General features: G+C 37.9%; 2 protein-coding genes across 2 annotated transcripts; both read right to left on the bottom strand.

Moving 5' to 3' along the window:
* Window positions 1–2,500: 2,500 nt before the first annotated feature.
* LOC101301482 (NADP-specific glutamate dehydrogenase-like) lies at window positions 2,501–10,332 on the bottom strand. The gene is made up of 16 exons (XM_004297565.1): window positions 10,093–10,332; window positions 8,740–9,335; window positions 8,080–8,209; window positions 7,776–7,977; window positions 7,456–7,542; window positions 7,304–7,363; window positions 7,116–7,202; window positions 6,150–6,221; window positions 5,928–5,983; window positions 5,595–5,680; window positions 4,965–5,055; window positions 4,705–4,862; window positions 4,497–4,588; window positions 3,807–3,887; window positions 3,499–3,572; window positions 2,501–3,046 (listed from the first exon to the last, which is right to left on the bottom strand). The coding sequence occupies exons 2-16, from the start codon at window positions 9,299–9,301 to the stop codon at window positions 2,971–2,973; spliced, it is 1,914 nt and encodes a 637-aa protein (XP_004297613.1). The 5' UTR covers window positions 9,302–9,335; window positions 10,093–10,332; the 3' UTR covers window positions 2,501–2,970.
* A 644-nt stretch (window positions 10,333–10,976) lies between these two features.
* On the bottom strand, window positions 10,977–20,236 carry LOC101298513. Its single transcript, XM_004298512.1, has 12 exons — window positions 19,868–20,236; window positions 19,185–19,408; window positions 18,961–19,022; window positions 18,723–18,797; window positions 17,146–17,480; window positions 15,960–16,028; window positions 15,784–15,872; window positions 12,111–14,291; window positions 11,886–11,963; window positions 11,646–11,751; window positions 11,498–11,548; window positions 10,977–11,396 (listed from the first exon to the last, which is right to left on the bottom strand). The coding sequence occupies exons 1-12, from the start codon at window positions 20,234–20,236 to the stop codon at window positions 11,346–11,348; spliced, it is 3,690 nt and encodes a 1,229-aa protein (XP_004298560.1). The 3' UTR covers window positions 10,977–11,345.
* Window positions 20,237–20,519: the final 283 nt, after the last annotated feature.

Below are 20,519 nucleotides of genomic sequence, written 5' to 3'. Positions count from 1 at the left end.
CCTTATTTGACTAACTTTTCAATCATATTTTCACATTTCCATCGTTCAGTTTGTATATCAGTTCCTATCCAGAGCGAAGTTTCGTTATGAAATTAATGTGTGAAGTTCCTTATTTGACTAACTTTTCGGTCATAATTATATAATTATATATAATAATATTTTCATCTTTAATAGGTGAGGATGGGGACGAATATCAAAATACCATACCCACCCCGTACCCGAATTAAGAATCCGAATAGTTACATGTTTATCTCCGTATATCTTCCGATCCCCGTTAGGGTCGAATACCTGTGGGTATCCTACCCGCTGAGGATTATTGCCATCCCTAAAAAGCGTCAACAATTTTAAGCAAAGCAGGGTACGTAAACTTTATTTAAACAAAATTGGTAAATATGGGTTCTTAACGAGAGCTCACCTTAGTGTTTTTAGAAAGCATTGAGGTGTTGATGGGGGTGATCGATATCCGTAGAAGAGGCCTTGGAAGAGGCTTTACCCATGATTTAACGGAGACTAGTTACAGATAATCAGCAAAGAATCATTTTTAGTTTTCCCTAATGGAAACTAGTATAGTTCAGGTTTTAACTGAAATTACATCGAGGTTAGATCATTTTTAACAATGCTTGTCAGGACCCATCCCGAATTTCACCTTGAAACTCGAAGTAAATCCTGCGGGGACCACCTCCAATTTCTTCTTACTTGAAGCGAACCGGAGTGAGCCCTTTTAGGACAAGGCAGCTAGGTTGGAGACCTTTAAAACCGTACCAAACTTGCCCGGATTGGTGGCCGGAGGAGGGAGTTTCAACGTCGGGAGGCTTAACACAGTCGGACCTCTCGGGCCCAATATCTTCCTCACAGCGGCGCTAGGGGAGCTGTCACCGGTCCAGGGATGTAGCTGGGTCGGAGGCCGACCGAACGGGACCGGTGCGGCGGCGGTTGGTGGCCGAACGGCGGCGGACAGCCAAGAAGAAAACCGGCGAGGAGAGAGGGCTCAGGTGCGGGAAAACCAGGAGGGAGAGAGAGAGAAAAAGGGCTGGGCTTTGACCACCCCTTGGCTCGGTCCAACCTTCTTATACCACCCAAATCCAAAATAAAACACCCCGAAAAATAATACCCGGCTCGAATAAAAATTACCTTTTACTAGCTAAAATTTACCATTTTTACCGTTGTCATATTTTCTCCCACGAATAATTCCCCGAAATTAATTGTCCCTCAAAACACCTCTAGGGACCGATTAAACTATTACCTCAATGACGGAGACGGTAAAATTCTTATTATAACCAAGCTAGTAAATAAAGTAAAAATTTAAGGGTCGGGATGTGACAATGCTAGCCATTTTGTAGTCGAGAAATTTTAAATACACACCCCTATTGTCTTAATACACACCTCTATTATTTTATGTTTCTATTGAGATTTTATAGATAAGCTAAATGATCAAAACAAACATTTATTATTAAAAAAAATCGCGCTAGAAGTGTTCTTTTCAACATCTTCTACCCTAAATCGTCGAAAACACGTCTTCTCCCCTAACCCTAACTCTTCTCCACAATTTATTTGGGTTGTCTTTTTCTTTTTTTTCTTTTTTTATTTTTTATTTTTTTATTTTTTTTTATTATGTATCGGCTTTAGTTTGATCTTACAGATCATGTTGTTAAGTTTGTCTTTTTTTTTTTTTTTTTCCTTTTCACCATCGTTTTCACCTTCACATTTTGTAACTATATGCCTTCTTAATTTACAAACCGCCCGGCAACTAACAATGCATTACATCTGAATGACATACGGGATCATAACTTCATAACCAATCCTCAGACGCAAAAAAGGAAAAAATAAAAAATAAAAATAAAAAAAAAATACTTCAACTATCTTATCACGTACTCTTATGCAATTTCTTAAAAGCATTCATCAGAATTGCGGGAGTGTTGAGAAATGAGAAGAAGTATACTAGTGTTTGATCGAGAAGACGAGTATTGTTATAATAACATTTAAATATGAAATATATACTTTGAAGGCTCCTCCAACTTGGACTTCAAGTAAAAATCCCTTCGTAATTGCTGCCAGCAACCAGTAAGAAAAATAACCAGCGGAGGGGCAACTTTCGACCTCTAATACAGACGTCATTGCTCCCGCTCTACGTGCTGTAACTTAACTATTCTGAGTCTTGTTAATTGCTTTAGTTCTATATTTACTTCTCTTAGATACAATATTTCTTTCTCTGATCTATACTTTTCACAGTAATGTTCATATTCCTCCCCTATAACGTAGCACATAGGCTCGCAAATGAAGCTCATGGCATGGTTTTGTTTGGTTTCAGAATCCCCCCAGAGCGCATTCAAGATACTCTACAGCGAAGTCTGTAACCCAACTAATTCCCCCCCCCCCCCCCCCCCCCCTCGTATAGATGAATACATGTTCCCTGCTTGAGTGACAGAAGAATGCTCCTGATCAAAAGAATGAACGGAATTTACCTCCTACAGGATTGAAAGCGCACACAAGAGACCACCTTAGAATTAATCGGAATAAGCTTAATATTCATGTACTACTAAGTACAACAAATTATTATATTTATTTCCAATCTCAGTCATCCAAATATCCAGTAATACAAGAAACTAGTAAATAATGAACCCAAGTTCATCGAGCCAAATAACAAACCCTTCCTCCTACGAATTATCCTATATCCCTCAACTACTACACAATTTCACTTTCATTCTTCGTATTATAGTTTATTCTTCACAATCACGATTTTCCAACTTTCCCAAGTTACAGCAGTTACATTACATACAGGTTACAAAATGTTACAGAGGAATATGCTCCATCTTAGATGCCACCTTCATCAACTCAAAAAAAGTATAGGGATCTGCTGGTAAAGATCTACAGTTTGCTGCCAACGACCTCTTTGTTGCCAAAATCATTCAAAGTTGATAACACAGATCAGCTTGGGGAGCAATGCCAATAAGTAAATAATATCCTCAAGTTCTATACACAACCCTGATCCGTCATAGCTTGAGCAAGAGTCAGAAAAGCAGAAATCACCGCTCCATGAGCCAAATACCTGTCAAACACATAAATGACTTGATATATGAGAATTTGATCTTTCTGGAGCAATACAATGTGAGCTAAAAATCACTCTAGGTACTTAAACACGATATAATGATACAAATCATTGCTTTCCTTCTTTTCAATAAACACAGCAGCAAGACTTCTTCAGTTCATAAAATAGTGTACAGTATCTTGTGACAGAAATATGTCAACTAGTTGAAGTCTCATCATGAAAATAAAAGGGATACTACATAAATGAAGGATGGAGAATAGATTGTATTCGTTGCAGGAAGCCCAATACTGAAAATAACGGTCAAGGATACGCTCCACCCACCTTCTGGTGTCAGAAGGGAGGAAAACACCAAACTATCAGCCAATATTTCAGTTATACGAAAATTGTAAGACACTGATCATAGCCAATTATTACAAGGGAAAAGAACATGGTCAATATCATAAAATACTCACTCAGGACTTTCTTTCGAGTAGCCAAAGTCGAGTGCTGCTTTAAGGGATCTCTGGTAAGTTTGTTTTATTGCTTCCTGAGAGTAAAGATATAAATGGAAATCAGACATCATAAAAGAAACCACCTCAAGACCTTCAAGAAAACATTAAGTTGATGCTTGGAAGGGGGTGTTCACAGTTTACCTTTACTAGCAAGAAAATTAATGTTGTTCCTATACTCAAAATATGATAAAAGAAAATTGATGCTTGGCATACTGAAACTACTTACAGTAAAGTCTTATACTAGCAAGGTAAAATATTGAGAGCCTCACCTGTAGCTTAGACTCAAAGTCCTGCGGTGACCAGTTCACTGAATTACACTCATGGTTCAATTCAAATTCTCCAGCAACCACCTGAAGCAAAGCATACAACAGATAGAGAACACTAGTTCAAAGGGGGAGAAAAGATAAGATAACTAGAAGCGATATACAGATCAGAATCAGTGTAATTAATTCAAGATACTACCCGTTCCAATGCCACTTTTTGAACTCCAATTTGTTAAATTAGTCCATCACATGTAAAAGGTCAAGGATTATATATAAATGCAAGTTCAACACCCATATGAGATTTTTATATTCTCAAAAGGAGCGTCATTGAAAACTTAGAATCAAGTAGGACCTAACACGTTTATTAGTCAGATATAATATGTTTCAATTAGAGCTTCAACTCACAGCCAACTTTTAGCGGGTGAAACGCCAACAACTTCGTATATTCAGGTAAAAGGCAAGCTTCTAGTAAAAATTTATATTCTATGAAAACCATTGACGTTGAATGATGGTTCCATGGGATACTAAATTCAGTAATGTTATATAAGTAAAACCAGCTTGGGTTCATTTTGGCTTAACTTTAAAGTCTGGACCATATAAAAGCATGACACCGGAGCAAATTTTGAACTATCAATTTCAAAATATCATTATTTTAGCATATCTAAAATGCATGAATTGCAAAGATAGCAATCTTACCCCACCAGCACCAGCCGCCACTGCAGGAGCAATTAGAACATTAGATTTTCTTAGAACATCGACAGCCTCGGGTGTACATGGCATATTTGAACCTTAGATACAAAAGGAGAACAATAATAACAAAAAGAATTGGTTATCATTACTCAAATATTTAAAATGAAAGCAGATGTGAAAGCCAGAAAATACACATGTCACCAGTAAACAATACCTTCTACTAGTATACGACAACCGGAATTGACCAGATTCATGGCATCAGACTGATCAATTTCATTCTGGGTAGCACAAGGAAATGCGACATCGCACCTTTCATTCCAAGGTTTCGCTTCATCATAATACTTGGCTCGAGCATACGTTTTTGAATAGTCTCTGCACATATTACATGTAAAAAGAATCAAATTGAAAGTAACTACACAACTATACAGAGCAATTTGGTCAACAGGTTCAATACATATGGCCATAAGCACAAACCTCAAACTTCTCTGTTGAGTTTTTATCTCTCTGAGAAGTGCTATTTTGTCATAATCAAATCCCTCTTCATCCACCAAATAACCCTTTGAATCTGTGCAAGTCATAAGAATGTTTTAAATGCTACAGGGTGTAATAAAGTTTTGGCAATGCTTACCCCCTGACAAAAAGTTCAAGTAAATCTAACTGAACCTTAGTGAATATAAAATTAAATAGCTTAGGTACTATTTAATTAAAAAAACACGTGTAAGCTGAAAACCACTAGTAAAATGTTGAAGTAATAAATCAAACTTAATTGCTTTCTATTTTAGTGCAGCTAGAGTTTACTCCCTGCCTCTCTTTGTCAAACATTTTAATTCGTATGAGCATAATACATTCCTAACTGAGGGTGGGGCATCTTGTGGTGCTTGGGTGTGTCTTCTGCTTCATGCACTGCCTATCCATTTTACTTATAATTTACTCAAGTCTTTCTTTTAAATAAAACATTACTATAAACATAATATAAGTGCGCATTTGTGCGGGTGCGTGTAATCATCAAAATAGAATTATTGGTGGGAATTTAAGTGATCTTAGTAAAATATTCCATCTCATGACATAACTCAAGAAGTTCGACGACTACTGTTAGGAACATACCAGAAACTGTAACAGGAAGAGCACCATATGCAATAAGCTTCTCCAGGACATGCAATGCAATCTTTCCACAGCCGCTTACAACACATCTAAAGGAAAAATCATACAGAAATATGTTCAAAATCATAGATTTGCTAGTCAACCATAATAATCACAGATAGAACTATACCATACATTTGCATATTTTATCATTTTTCACAAAATTGGGTCAGCAACATTTGAAGATGATAAATTGAAAATAAGAACTGGAGCCTCCATATGGATACATAAACAGAAGCAACTGGCATGTTGTATTCCAAGAAATCCTAGTATATATTATTAAAATCAAGTAAGCACCTTATTCCTTTGAAATCTTTATTCAGGTCCGCAAGCAAGAGCTGTGCAAAGAAAACCTGCAGAAGATGGGGCTGACGTTAAGTTAAAGATGAAAAAGAAAAAAAAAACATTCTCACACAGAGAGGACATACTCTACCAGAGGTCTTCATCCCTACCCCCAAAAAGAAAAAAGAGAAAAGGAACAACACCCCCACACACATTCAAGGGAGAGTTGTGCTATACCAGACCATATCCAGTAGCTTCAGTGCGAAGGCTAGAACCAGACCAAAATATCCTTGGCCCCGTAAAACTTCCCTGCATAACATGAAAACATTAAGACATCATTACTTACTTCGATCATATGAACACAAAAGCAAAAATCTGACTTTTGTAAGCAGAAAAGAATAATAAATAATTTGTCTTCCCATGATAAAAATAAAAGCAGAATTTTACTACAGAGAATAGAGAAAAACAATACTTGGTATAGACAGGAAATAAAATTAGATCTCAGACGTTAACAGATATCAAACGTAAGGATACGTAATAAGATCCAACTTCTTTGGTTCCTTCCTTTTTAATCCTACAAAAGAAAAACTTAAATCCCAATATTGATTAGCTAAAACTACCAGGAAAACGTCAATCAGAAAAAGGTAAGCGAGAGCAAAATCCTCACAACCGAACGTCTTTTCTCATCCAAAAAAAATTTAGAAGCATCTTTCTCTGGTCTCAAAACCAGAGATATGTCAGCCCTCATATGGAGTTCCAAGAGTAAAATTACATAAACCAAAACCGTAGGTTGCCTAAAGAAACATTTTAAAAGATGGTCGCCAAGAGCTGGCAGTTGATACTAGCCCAGAACAAAGATCTAAAATGCATATGAATAAGCAAGCACTCTTACCTAGATGAATTTCATTATTGTATTTGGACTACTTACATAAGAAGTTATCATCATAAATTTGTAACCTAGTTTAGCTGACTTGAAGTATGAATACTACAAATATAAAAATATAAATTCCCTCTCTTCTTTGTAACTCTGTTAGTTTCCTTCCTATTTTTCTACTTTTCACTCTCTTCTCTATCTATTGTCCTTTTTCTTTTTCTTTTTCATAACACTAGAATATTGCTTTGTAAATAGCGTCCATATATCAATTAGTTTCCACACAAAGCCAAGAAAAAAAATATATAGCTTGTTACCAGTGTTTCTGGTACCTGAAAATGACCAGCTAGACGTCTATATTGTCCGAAAAGATATCCCATTTCCCGAGTTCCAACACCCATCTCCTCTGAAGGAAGGTCCTAAAGTGTGCACAATATTAAAACTAGACATGTAGGATAAAGCACTGATCCATATAAGAATGAAGTCGATATTTATTGGAATGGAATCTTCCTCAAGTTACCTTGTCAATACCCAAATAGCGATAGATCTCATTCATAAAACTTTGACAAAAACGCATCACCTGCCAGTTCAGAAGAAAATGATTCAGAACATCTGTAAGGTAAAAAAAAAAAATAATATAGAGGTCATCATATATTAAAATGAAAATCTAACCTCATTATCACTTTTTCCCTTTGGATCAAAATCACTGCCACCTGCTGCCCCTCCAATTTTGTATGGTGATAGAGCATTCCTTAAAGTCTGTAGAGAAGGCAAATAGAGCATTGTAAAGCAGTCACAAAACTTAAGTCACTTCCAATTGGAAGTCAAGTGTTTAACCTCATCGGCAGTATTAATTATTTAGCTTAATATTGTCATGAATACCAATCACTCAGATTTGAATATTGACAGACAATAGAAATCAAAAGAAACTATAACAAAACTTGACTCTGAACTAGGAAGACACGTTCAACATCTTCAAAAACAACTAATACCTGTTCAAATGCAAGAAACTTGGCAACGCTTAAGCTCATAGAAGGATGAAATCTGAAACCACCCCTACAGGGACCCAGAGCCTGGTTAAATTGTACCCGAAATCCTCGGTTAACATGTGTCTCACCTCTGTCATCCACCCATGGAACTCGGAATACAATCATTCTCTCAGGCTCTAACAATCGCTCCATGATGTTTACATAACTGAAACATTTTAGAGGCTTCATAAGATTTTACATTAACCAAAAAAGATAACTTTTGTTTTTTCAGTTAAATTAACTTAAACTCTACCCCAAGGCAACTCACTGAGAATTTTTTGCGATCACTCTTTCTAAAGCATGAACTACTTCCTGCACCGATTGTATGAACTCAACCTCATTAGGATCCCTTTTCAGTGCAGCTTCAACAATTGATCCAGCCGTTTTTGACATAAGAGCTACAATTTAGGAGTAACCCCAAACATACATGAAAAGGGTTGAGCAATTAATAAAACTAAACAACCTTGAAAAGATGAGGAAGCCGTAAAGCATGAGCACAATTCAATATATTAAATTTAATCATCTAATTTGAGTCTTTCCTCCAAGTTTTGAGGCATCAAACATAAAAGGATGTGTAACTTTTAATAATTTCACTAGAACTATTTAGTGTCCTGTTATCATACAACTTCACTCACGGACAACTTAACAGAATTGCAGAATGCTAAAGATATAGAATAACCAAAGTTTCATTAGCAATTAGCTTGAAGTTTAAAAAGGAAATCTACAAATTCAACCTCAGGAAGACAATTTCTATAAAACAGGAAAAAAAAAAAACAACAATAGAGTATCACCGCAAAATGATTAATGGAAAAAGAAAAACCAACAATAGAGCAAAAGGATGCAAAAAGAATAATGGAGAATCTGGAGCATATATTGACGATTTAAAGCTTTCAAAGGATGCCCAAGAAACAGAGCAGAATCTACTAACCTTTGACATAGATGGGTTTGTCAACAATAATCTTATCCTTGGAGGCCAATTGAAGACGCAGTGCCTCTTTGTGAAGCAAACTATTATTGTGCTCCTCAAGTGCACTCATCTGCATATTTCTGCTACCCTCATTCCCATAGGGATTTCTTCTATGCTTCCTACCATACTCTCTACATATAGAGCAAAAAATCCTAGCTGTCCCTTCTTTGACATCAACATAAGCCCATTTGTAGGTATCAGCCCATTCCTCTCTCCATCTTTTCACAACCTTTTTCTTCCTTTTCGCCGGTTGTGCCTTTGACATATCTTGATCATGACCGCGGAGTTGAGAAATCATTACCATATTTTTGCTCTCATCATTGTCCTCAACAGAAGGTTCACGTGGTGGACCACCAATGAGTGGGGTGTTTGAAAATGATGGATCATCATCTCCCGGTCCAATTTCTAAATCAATTTCTTCTCCAAGCTCCCTAACCACTAAATGATGTCTCTGTGCTTGCTGAATCAAGTTCATATCATCCATCATGGTATTCATCACTGCTCCACTGACCGGTAGCAACATTCAGCATGACAGGTCTTAACCAAAACCTTAAATCCTGCATTAACCATTTGTCATGAGGGAGAATTTTGTAAACTCATTATACACCTTATTAAGTTACTAAATTGAATGATAAACTAATATCCTGAAAGCGAGAAAACCTAAATACATTACGGATCTAGAACACTGCAATCACTGGCAAACCTTTTAAGTAGCAAGCCTTATGACACTAGTAGCCACACAATTTTGTATTACATATCATAAGATATGAATCAATGTATAACAGGGAAATCTTGTATTTCAATCTTTCACTAATCCTACATTATCTTGAACCAATAGGAGAGTATAAGTATGCACAAATCTTCAACACTAACAAAACCAAAAAGTCACAGAAAATCTGCCACACATATATGAATTCCGAGCCAGGTTTTGCACATGAAATTGCAAAAACCAAGTGGCTAGCTTAGCCGATAACATCTAATAAAATTCCAAAGCAATTCTAAACGTATAGTTTCCACTACCTAGCAAACTATAATCTGCACTCCACTAAGCCTAACACAAGAGGATAGTAGAACCAATCAGCAACCTCAATTTTCTCAATCATCATCAACAACTCTCTAAACCAAGATAAAACACCCTAATCATCAAGTTACACCTAAAATACACACCACAAAACACAAGTAATAAAGTCATGGAGAATTAATACACAAACCCAACAGAAACGCCAACTGGGGCATTTCATTTCTAACATCCAAGAAGTCATTTTCTCAAAATTGAACACCACCCAGAAGCTGAATTTGAATGAAGAAGCATACCCAGAAGCCAAAAACGAAAAGGATCCTCAATCACTTAGCGTGTGGAAGAGAAAGCTGGGAGCTTGAAGGGTCCAAGTTGCAGTCCCAAACTGGGTTCTTGAGTCACTTGTTGCTCAAAAGCTTAGAACTTTGGACAAATGGGTCGTGGGAATTGTTGGAGAGTGAGATCAAACAGACGTGTGGGAGAGTTGGGTTCAAACGGTTCGATCAGATTGTTGAGAGAGAGATTGGTGTGTGTATGCAAATGGAAGAAAGCAATTATAATTATAATAAAAGAAGAAAAAAGAAGAAAGCTTTGGTATTAGTGAGTTTCTCTATCTGTGCCAAGTGAGATCTTTGGTCTGTCTATGCGCGCGTGAAGCCACGCTCCATGCGTATTTTCTCTCTACTTGTTTTTCTTTCTATTTTCTCTGCTTCACTTGTTCTTTTCAGGATAGCAAACCAACTTGAATATACTCACCTTTCATGAAAGGGGCTGAAAAATCAAAAAACGTCTGCTTATTCTTGATGAAAAAAAAAAAAGGCAACAAAATTAGCTTAAATGTTCTCTTATTCTGAAAAGAAAAAGGTAGGAAAATCAACCTTAAAACGTGTTATTCACTAGAACGAAATACCACCAGTTTTTGCTCGTAAGAGTATTTTGTTGAAACTAGAAAGTGAAAAAGGGTTCAATTAAGACCTTAATTAAAAGACTAGTTAAAGATTCATCAAAGTGACAAATCATTTGTTCGCTACCCATTTGCACCAAGACAGTGAAAAGGAGTATTCTTTTTTTCCGTTTTGTTCCTCTTTACTGGCTGGAGGTTGGAGTTGTATGTTTCAAAGGCATGATACTTGAATATAAGAATAACAGAACAACCATAAGAAAAAGGCACCATAAACCTGATCGATTTCATAGTACGCTGATATATGAATTGCATCCTACCAATACTTCACTCTTGTTTGATTATATATCTGAGTTCTTCATCTTTCCCACTGTATGATATACAAATATGCACAAAATTTCAAGGGCAAAACACAAGTGCCCTAAAAGCACTGATAGGCCAAAGTAGGTTAGGCAAATCAATAACAAAAGGCCTGACCTGAGTAGGGATATACACAAGTGAAATATACAGATTTATGGGTATAATGGGGATGGCCAAAACCCAGACTCTACCTCAACCTGGGTAATATCTTCAAAAAAAGTTATGCCTTCATCAACTTTCCTCCAGAAGTGGCTTCAATTTCTTGTGATGTGATTCTCTCTTCTCTCTTCAGTCCTTCGTGTATGGGAGTGCAAAGTCTTTAATCCTTTCCTTAAGGTGCTGAAAAGAGACAGGATATAAATGAAGAGTTGTTTAAACAAAATAACAATAATAAAAAAGAAAGCACAAATATGGAGATTGAATGCTTTTGGATGAATCACCTTTAGTTCCTCATGAAGCACCACAAATATTTTCTTGAGCCTCTTATGTCTCTGCAAGAAACATTATTAGTATTTGAAAGTAGAAACATTATTAGTTAAGTCAAAGTTGAAGCATTAAATTCGAAACAGTAAAGCAAAAGGTGCATACCGATCCACACTGGCGATAGGATTCCTTCAGCTGGTCCAAGATGTTATAATATCTCTCTGTGCCTGTAGCAAATTCAAGGTCCTTCCCTAGCTTTAGGAACTCATTCCTATATGGAACAAAAATAAATTGTTTTCAGATGCACAGATCTTAAACGGCATTTATATGAAGCAACTAATTAGATAATAACACCAGTAAAAAAGCAATGTTATGTCTATAAAATCAAAGGAATCTGAGCTATACCTGTAACTCTCTAAGATCTTGTTCAAGGAGCAGTAGCTATCATACTTATCACGATATTCTTGCACATACTCCTTGTATCTGAGACCAGAAAAATAATGTAATTCAGATGCCAAAAAATCATATATCATGGCCAGAATGAAATTGAAATTCTGGGTTCCAAACCCCTTTACCAAAAAAAAAAAAAAAAATAGAAACCTGCGTAAAAGCTTTGATATGTTGACTTACTGAGAAAAATCTTTTATTGGTCCCTTGAGCTCAGGCTCATCCTTCTCATACTTTGTATAAGAACAACTATTTTCATCAGAAGAAGAATCCCTTCTTTTTCTATCACTGTCGGTGCCCTCTGCCAACATTGAATCCTTTCGTACATCAGTCTGTTCTATCACCATACTAGATGCAGGTCTTTTACTTTCTTTATTGGTGTGGGTCAGTGACCCTTGTTTAGAGTCATGGTGCTGAGAAGCACTAAGAGATGCTTTCTTATTGCTTTCTCCATAGCCATCCAAACTGATCCCTTGTCTGCCCCCAACTTCATTATGTGTGGATTTACCACCATTATCTGCTGATCTGCTGAATGGGCGCACCACATCAGAATGATCTACTCGTGAAAGGTGCTGTGACTGAGATTGCAGAGCTCTCTGTTGAGACCCCGTTAAATCCTCAATACGATCTTCATACTTCCTTTTTTTAACTAAGCCTTCTGCGTTACTAGGAAACTTCAAGTTTAAATCTGGTGAGGATGGTTTACCCAATTCTAAACTTGTCTTTCCTGCGGGTTTTGCTTTACTGAAGTCCGGAGCCCAGTTATCCCTAGTGCCCAGTTTGGCTTCTGACTGCTTAAATGAATTTTTTCTCTCAAATTGCTTCTTAACTGGTGTTTCCTCAGCTACAGCCTCACGAAGTTCGCCCAACTCCAATTCTGAAACCTCTCTTTGGAGTTTACTAGCTCTACCATTAACAACTGGGGATCTGTCGGCTCCATTCCTATTTTCCCTCGGCGAAGAACTGAAGAGCACGCTTGAAAGCTGTCTATCTTCCTTGATTTTTCCAGCCACGTCACCATGTTTCTGGTAGTGGGAGTCCAAGGGTACTGATTGTTTGCCTCGTGAACCACCTTCCTTGGAATTTCTTGGAACCTTCTTTTCATTAGCATATCCGTCCTTTTGACTACTACTATGAACATTATCTTTACGCATGGGAAAGCCTTCATGCACATGAGAGCTCTTTTCAGAGTACTGTAGACCAAGGCCCAAGCTCTCGGAATATCTATCAGGTCTTTCTCCTTGCTCAGGAGCCTTGGCTTGTGCACTATGATCATAAGACTTTTGACTTGATTGTTTAGACTCTGAGCTATATCTTCCAGAAACTGCTTGAGTATAGCCCTTTTGAGAGCCAAGCTCAGTATTTCCATCCCTATCAGTTTTATTCAGCATTTGAGATACAGGGCCCTTATAAGAGCCTTCAATGAGTCTATCAGGAGACAAGTTATGAGAATCTTCTGAAAATTGAACACCCTTACCCAGAGAAGCAGAAGGTTGTGATGAGTTTTCCATTTTTGACCTTTTCCTGCGTTCAGATTTTTCATCAGAGTGCTTCACCAAACCTCTTTTTAAATTACCTTTAGACATCCTCTCAGAGCTATCAGACTGCTCATACCTGAAGTCATCCTTGTCTGTAGTCTTTCCAAACAAACTGTCTACAAGATTTTGGCGGTCATGATGCTCAACATGCTCGGGTGGAGAGGATTTTGTTTCAATGACAGGTTGTTCACTAGGCAAGGAGCTACTAATAACAGCCAATTCAGTATCCTGTTCCACAGTTTCAATATCAATTGCATCAGAATCATCTTGCTTGTCATCATTCCCACTCTGGGCAGGCCTGCCATCAGGAGTTCCCCATTGAACGGGCAAAGCAGCTTCAGAGGCTTGTGTTTGATGTTTGGGCTCTTTATCATCATCACTCATAATGTTCACATCCTCATCAGAAACCTCCTTGCTATTAGAAGACAAGTCACTGTCACTATCACTACTACTCCCACTCCCACTTCCTATTGGGCTTTTACTTCTGCTTCTACTTCTGCTAGGACTTCCACTGTCACTTCCGGAATCACTGCTGTCACTTTCACTGTCACTGTCACTTCCACTCTCACTAGAAGTAGAACTAGCTACTCGGGCTTCACTGTTGTCAGAGGCTCTTTTTTCACCAAAAAGATCAGGTGACTGCTGTTGGTTATCAATTTTTTGGAATGCCTGTAGTTCTTCTCCAACTGTAGCATTGAAGTGTCCTTGGCCTTGTTCCTCCATTTCAATGGAAGAAACCTTCTCCTTAATCTCTGGTTCTTGAGCAGGCCTTTGATCACAGATGTCATCTGCTGCAGGAGTCTGGCGAAGGCTCTCTTCTGGGGAACTGGACAATACAAGCATATACAGCAATTACTGATTCAGAACACAATGATAAACTTAAAAGCAAAAACAATAGTCCAGTTGGATCCTTTTTTCCTAAATTATATAGCATAAGCAAACCAGCCTCTCGGCGCATGCAAAGGGTTATTCATAAAAGAAATACACACACATTGTGAGAATAACCTGGTAACCCTACAAAGTAGAAAAGTTTCTTTTTCGAGAAGACGAAAAGTTTTTGAGCTTGTAACGCAAGAATGGAATTGAATTTGGATATCAGTTTAAGAAACCACTGCTGCAGGTGGAACCAACATTTCAAAATCACATTGTTCTCAGTCATTCTCTCACAGAAGAGAATAGAAGAGACGAACGAAAACAGAGCATTGATAGAATGGGATAAAGATAAATGAGAGCTAATATGTGGGTTGTAACTATTAGATTCCTGAGATTGGAGTTTGCGCGTTGGATTGTCGACATGGCTTTTCTTGTATGGACAAGTGGCACTTCTCCTCTACTTTATTTAATTGGCCGCAATATCCTCATCTCAGTATATTTTCTAAATGTAGAAAATGTCAATAGGCACCTGTAAAGCACATATCAAGGGGCTACAACATAAATGCAGTTGCTTTGGTTTAGCAAACTGAAGGGTTTTCGAAAACATGACCAAAAGAGCTTCCAACTTAACTAATAAAGATGATACAACTATCATCTTGTAACTTTTGACACCCAGAGGACATTTTTTAAAGTAGTTGGAGATGAATATATATATATATATATATATATATATATATATATAAACTTTTGACCCAAACCTTAAGGTGGAATAATAATCTTAATCAAGTAAAAAGAGGTGTTGCTTAAGGATACAAAAAGTCATAAATGACTGCCAAAAGCTATCAAAATAAGAGTTGAGAACAATTCACATACAATAACTATATGCATAAAACATCATTCAATATTTGAAAGAGTCAGTTAGCCTGCAAGCAGCATATCACATAAATTCCAAGTAAACTTATTGACTCAAAGGGGATCTCATAGACCATCTCTGAACATATTAAGCAAGCTCAGGTATGAAAGGAAACCCTTTTTTTAAATTGGAAATGAGAGGGATGTATAGTATAGGGAGTGAGGATAAGCACTCCACTCAACCACCCAAAAAAAACAGCTGAAATGTACTAGCAAAAGCTGCAAAACCAACAACAAACACACTAAACTAAAATGGCACTCCGATTTGAGGAATTTGGATCCATTTTCCTTCTTCTAACATTTATTTTGACATTGTTATGCATTAAGCATATACTGCATAATGTGAGCCCGCAGTAATACCAAATACTTAAGAGCTTAGATGCTTTTGTTTCTTACTATAGTTTATGCCATTTGATGGTAAAGGACCCAAGAACAACAATAAATGAAAAATGAAAACACAAAGAATAGCAGGGAACAAGTCTATCCCTAAGTGACTCCAATCAAGCTGAGTATAGGCTTACTCAAGTAATTACCTTCCAGATTCAAACAAGGGTTTCTTGAAGCTTTCTAACTCCACCCCTGGTTTCAAGAGATACTTCCCTGGAACTTGGCAATTTGCAATCTGATGTCAAAAATGAAAGAGTAGATATAGTGTCAGTCAGTGTTCTTAAATTAAAAACTAAGAGCACCAGGGGTCTCCACCACTTACCTTCTTAAGAATGGACTCGATTTTCTTTGCACAGTTGGGAAATGAATCTCCAATACCTTTCTCCAAAGCCTACAAACAATCAAGATAGATAAAGATAAGGGGAAGGGAAGAAAGGAACTTAAGAATTTTATGACCCATCTCTGAACAGCTGTAGCAACACTCTCACATCCTTCACAGTTCACCTATATAGGATAGTTCAACTAATGCATTCAAGATTTCATATCATTAAAGGTTTATATGACTAGTAATATATATAGGCCCGTTCTGGTGCGGACGTCCGCACTCGGCTTAAAGTGCGGACGTCCCTCCATTCGGCACCGTACGGCACCGGCGAGGGCGCGCCTCCCGGTGAGTCCGCCGAATTCCAGTTTTCCGGCCAGATTGATTTTGTTTGAAGTTTTGGATGATCTGACCGGAAAACTGGAATTCGGCGGACTCTGACCACTTTCCATCCCCGCGAGTTCGCCGAATTCCAGTTTTCCGGCCAGATTGATTTTGTTTGAAGTTTTGGGTGATCTGACCGGAAAACTGAAATTCGGCGGACTCACCGGGGAGAGAAAGTGGTCGGGGGTGCTGCTAGAGTCCGCTGAGGTGGAGGCCCGCCCTCGCCGGCGCCGTACAGTGCCGAACGGAGGGATGTCCACACTTTAAGCCGAGTGCGGACGTCCGTATCTGAAACGGGCTGTGTGTATATATATATATATATTCTTTTTGGTCTCAAATTGTATGTCTAGTCATTTGTTATTTTGAGGAGGAGGGAGGAATAGCATATGTTATATACAAGATCTGATAAACATTTAAATTAGAGTTTTTATTTCAAATAAAAAAAAAAGGTGTTTAAGGAATAAACAGTTGTACAAAGACCACCCCCAAGCCCAAAATCATGATATACATAGTTACATAATCCTGAGATAACTCAGAACTTAAGGAAGGCCCGAGGCATTGTCCACTTTTAGAATGTCCCAAGGGAATGGCATTAGTCATTTTGTCCCCTTCAAGTAATGGTGAATATTGGATACTGTTTCAGCAGAATTGGGAAATCTATACACGGTCTATATCATCTTCCTGAAAGTAATGGTGAATTTTGTATATTGTAATACGTTTCAAATTTTTTAACAATTTTTATTGCAAACACAAACCTAATGCTTAATATTTTTATTAGTGTTCATCATCTTTTAGTGCCTACCTTTAAGCTCATCCCCTTGGGATTCTCCATGAGCAGTGTAATCAACAAACTCTGCAAATCTGTCGGCCTAGCTCGACCACTGCCTTTGCCAGCAGTTTCCATTGCTGCACTAGTCCTGATTGAGGTTTCTTTATCCAAGCTAGGAGTAGGTTTGTCCTTAATAATGACCTTGGAGGGTATAGTTTCATCTGCACTTGCACGAGTCTTTGAAATATTTAGCATTCCAAATGGAGATGCAGACTTCTCAGGTGTCGACGGAAGAGGTGATGATGATGGTCTACCCTTTGCAGTAGTTACTGATGATACCCCGGATTTAAATGCAGACTTTGGAGGAACTGAAACTTCAAAAGAAGACGAGACAATTTAGTTGAAATCCGAATATAAATAACTAATAGGAAAACAATTCAAGCAATACATTGGTTGAAAAACAGGAGTTAAGAAAATTAAAAAAAGAATGCTCTGAAAACCAGATTGCCACTTTGTCTAATAAAAAGACTCCGAATATAAATAACTGATAGGAAAACAATTCAAAGAATACAATGGTTGAAAACAGGAGTATTAAAATTAAAACAAGGCGATCTCAAACCCAGACTGCTACTTTATCTGAAAAAAGAAAGAAGCTTTCAGCATCATTTCCTTCTTTCACGAGGCCCTTATACCTCTGCAATTCCATGCATCACTTCCCCGACCCCGACTAAGAATAGATGTCTCGTAACCTCACCTCTCTTTAGCAAATCATCAATATATGGCCAAGATTCCAATAACTGACCCAAATGAGTGAAGATATTTGTCCACCCCACGATTCTTGATGGGGCACCAAATTTCGGACATATCCACTGAGATATCCGAAAAATTGGCAACATTCCAATGAATGGGTGGGAGAGAGTGCATGTGAGACTTTCAGAAAGGTATATGATGAGCAGCTGATTGGCAGAAGTAGAAGTTGATGCCTAGCTGCTTAAATTTGGTCGCCGTCTGTAATATGGATTTCATTTCTGGATAGTAGCATTTAGTGTCTACTGGGTGACACTTAGTTAAGTGTGGCATTACTGAATAGCTAAATCATACCTAAGAAAGCTGACTAAAAAGTGAATCATCTTTTCTCATGTTGTTACTTGCTATTGGGTCTTTGCCTCTTTGGTATGCAGTAGCAACTGCATGTTTCAGTGACTACTGCCCTAATAAAACTTAAACACTGATTTCGTAATTCATCCCACACACAAGTCCCTCTTAGAAAAAAAAGGAATAGGGGCGAAAATTAGGAAAGCAATTACTGCTGTGCAGTACTTTGACTGGTTGAATGCCAGACATTTAGGACGTATAGGTTGCTACTGCAAGTTCACAGACTCTCGAGTTGCAATTGTATAATTTGTTCATATTTCGGTTGCTTCTTGCCCTTTTTTTAATAGATATCCATATATACATACCTAAAATACATAAATAAATAAGTGAAAAGGTAATGCATACATATATTTTCTTTCAAGTGGTCATAGAAAATGTTTAACATATTCACAAACTATCTTGCTCTTCCTTAACAGAAGTTGGGTAAATTGAAGTCATTAAATGGCTCAACTCACCTTGAGGTGGTTCCACTTTCTGCTTTTTAGAGGGAGGCTCTTTCTTGTGTTTGAAATTTCTCCATGAACAATTTGCTGGATAATAGTGAGGTATCAGAAACATATAATAGTTAACAATAAATATTCTACTCAAAAGTTAACTACATATACAACCAGTCTAAAATAAGAAAACCACTTCAAATTCTGACCGGAGCTTGCATTAATGATCTTCAAACTTTTCAGGGTTTAAAGACCTTACCCGTGGTATCATATTGCGCTAGTTGATTCTTCATAGCTGGATTTTGTTCTAGCACAATGGCTCTGATTTCACAAACAAAAAGAAAATTAAATAAATACAACAGGGTTATTGTCATTTGAACTTTAAGGGTATTGTTGTGGTTATGTAAAAGAAAACAATTATAACTATATGCATATTGTTACTGAATAGTGAAGAAACTGCTAGTTAACAATCAGATGACATACTTCCGTGATTTATGCATGCGTTCTGCTTCCTCTGACATCCTCTTCACATGATTCTTAGTTGATTCATCCAATATGCGCTGAACATTCACTTTGCGCCATGCACATCCTGATTCAACAAGCAAACCATTCCCATCTTCACCAGTCTTACGTTCTTCATATATGTCGCAGAGGTCACCATCCCGAGACCATGTAAATCTGAACTCCTTCCCTCCCACATCAATAACCTGATCGAATGCAGGACAATTCACAGCAATGAAAACTTATTTCCGCATTCACAGTGAAAAGAAAGCTACTTTGAAGGTAATACCAAATTGCAAAGACTTTGAAATCATCGAAAAAATAGTATCCGGGCAGTACCAAAACCACCCCAAACATCTAGAAAACAACAGTCCCACCAGAAGAGCTACTTCACAAACACCCAATTAGTTACCCAAGTTATAATAATTCTACCAAACAATCACCTGGTGGTACAAAATTGAGGAAACTAATCCAGAATAACTCAAAACTAGGTACCAAGATAACATTTTTATTTCCTCAATCAAATTACCTATACAGAATTCAACCAAAAAAATAACAAATTGAGCAATGCCAACTCCAAAACCATATATCTCAACAAATAAAAAATCAAACAAAATTAGCAAAAAAATTAAAAAGCTAAGTTCAAATATGGCGATGAAACTCACATTGCCGTTGGGATTATTAGAGAAGGAATCAAATTTGATGCGGGGGGTCCCACCTTGGGCTTCGACGCGCTTGATCTCTTCGACCAGGTCCGGCACCAGCCGAATGATCATGGAGAACGCCACCGGATTGTTGCCGGAGACGAGGCTGAACTTCTCCTCCACGGCCGGGGCCGCGGCGGAGGCTGAGGTGCCAGGGGCGGAGTTACGGCCTCCTCGACTGTTGTTGGAGCCGCCGAGGGAGAGGCGGTTGGCCGCGGGGGTGGAGGAGCGGTGCGGCGGAGGGAAGGAGGCTCGGCCGAGCTTAGCGGCTCCGGCTCCCCGGCCGGCGCCGCCGCCTAATCGGCCGTGCTTGGATGAGCCGCCGTACATTGGGGTCAGAGAGAGAGAGGGGAATATGGGGATTTTTGCTGTCTCTGCTTGAGTAACAAACAGAGCGCACCCCCAAATTAAGTTTTTTAAATTAATAAGTAAATTTTTTTTACATCGTCTTTCTTGTTTTATTACTTTATGCATTATTTTTAAATAATGGGGTGTCAAATCCTTTAATGTGAAAGAAACGTTACCTAGCTTCTCAAGCAAACTTAGGGAAAACTTTTTTCTTTTTTTTTTTTAAAGAAGGATGAACTTAAGGAAAACATTGATTCACAATATT

This window comes from Fragaria vesca, linkage group LG4 (assembly GCF_000184155.1).
Source record: "Fragaria vesca subsp. vesca linkage group LG4, FraVesHawaii_1.0, whole genome shotgun sequence".
Classification (NCBI taxonomy): Eukaryota; Viridiplantae; Streptophyta; class Magnoliopsida; order Rosales; family Rosaceae; genus Fragaria; species Fragaria vesca.
This window is presented reverse-complemented; position numbering and strand designations above follow the sequence as displayed.

Bases quoted from the DNA above. Each gene is read 5' to 3' on its own strand.
- LOC101301482 (XM_004297565.1), bottom strand. From the start codon at position 9,301: ATGTTGCTACCGGTCAGTGGAGCAGTGATGAATACCATGATGGATGAT. The intron at 7,978-8,079 runs GTGAGTTGCCTT...AAAATGTTTCAG, and splicing joins GTGATCGCAAAAAATTCTCA to TTATGTAAACATCATGGAGC. The intron at 7,203-7,303 runs GTAACTTGAGGA...TGCACACTTTAG, and splicing joins GCTATTTGGGTATTGACAAG to GACCTTCCTTCAGAGGAGAT.
- LOC101298513 (XM_004298512.1), bottom strand. From the start codon at position 20,236: ATGTACGGCGGCTCATCCAAGCACGGCCGATTAGGCGGCGGCGCCGGC. The intron at 16,029-17,145 runs GTAGGCACTAAA...GATTGTTTGTAG, and splicing joins CCAAGGGGATGAGCTTAAAG to GCTTTGGAGAAAGGTATTGG. The intron at 14,292-15,783 runs GTAATTACTTGA...TGTATTGTCCAG, and splicing joins CCCTTGTTTGAATCTGGAAG to TTCCCCAGAAGAGAGCCTTC.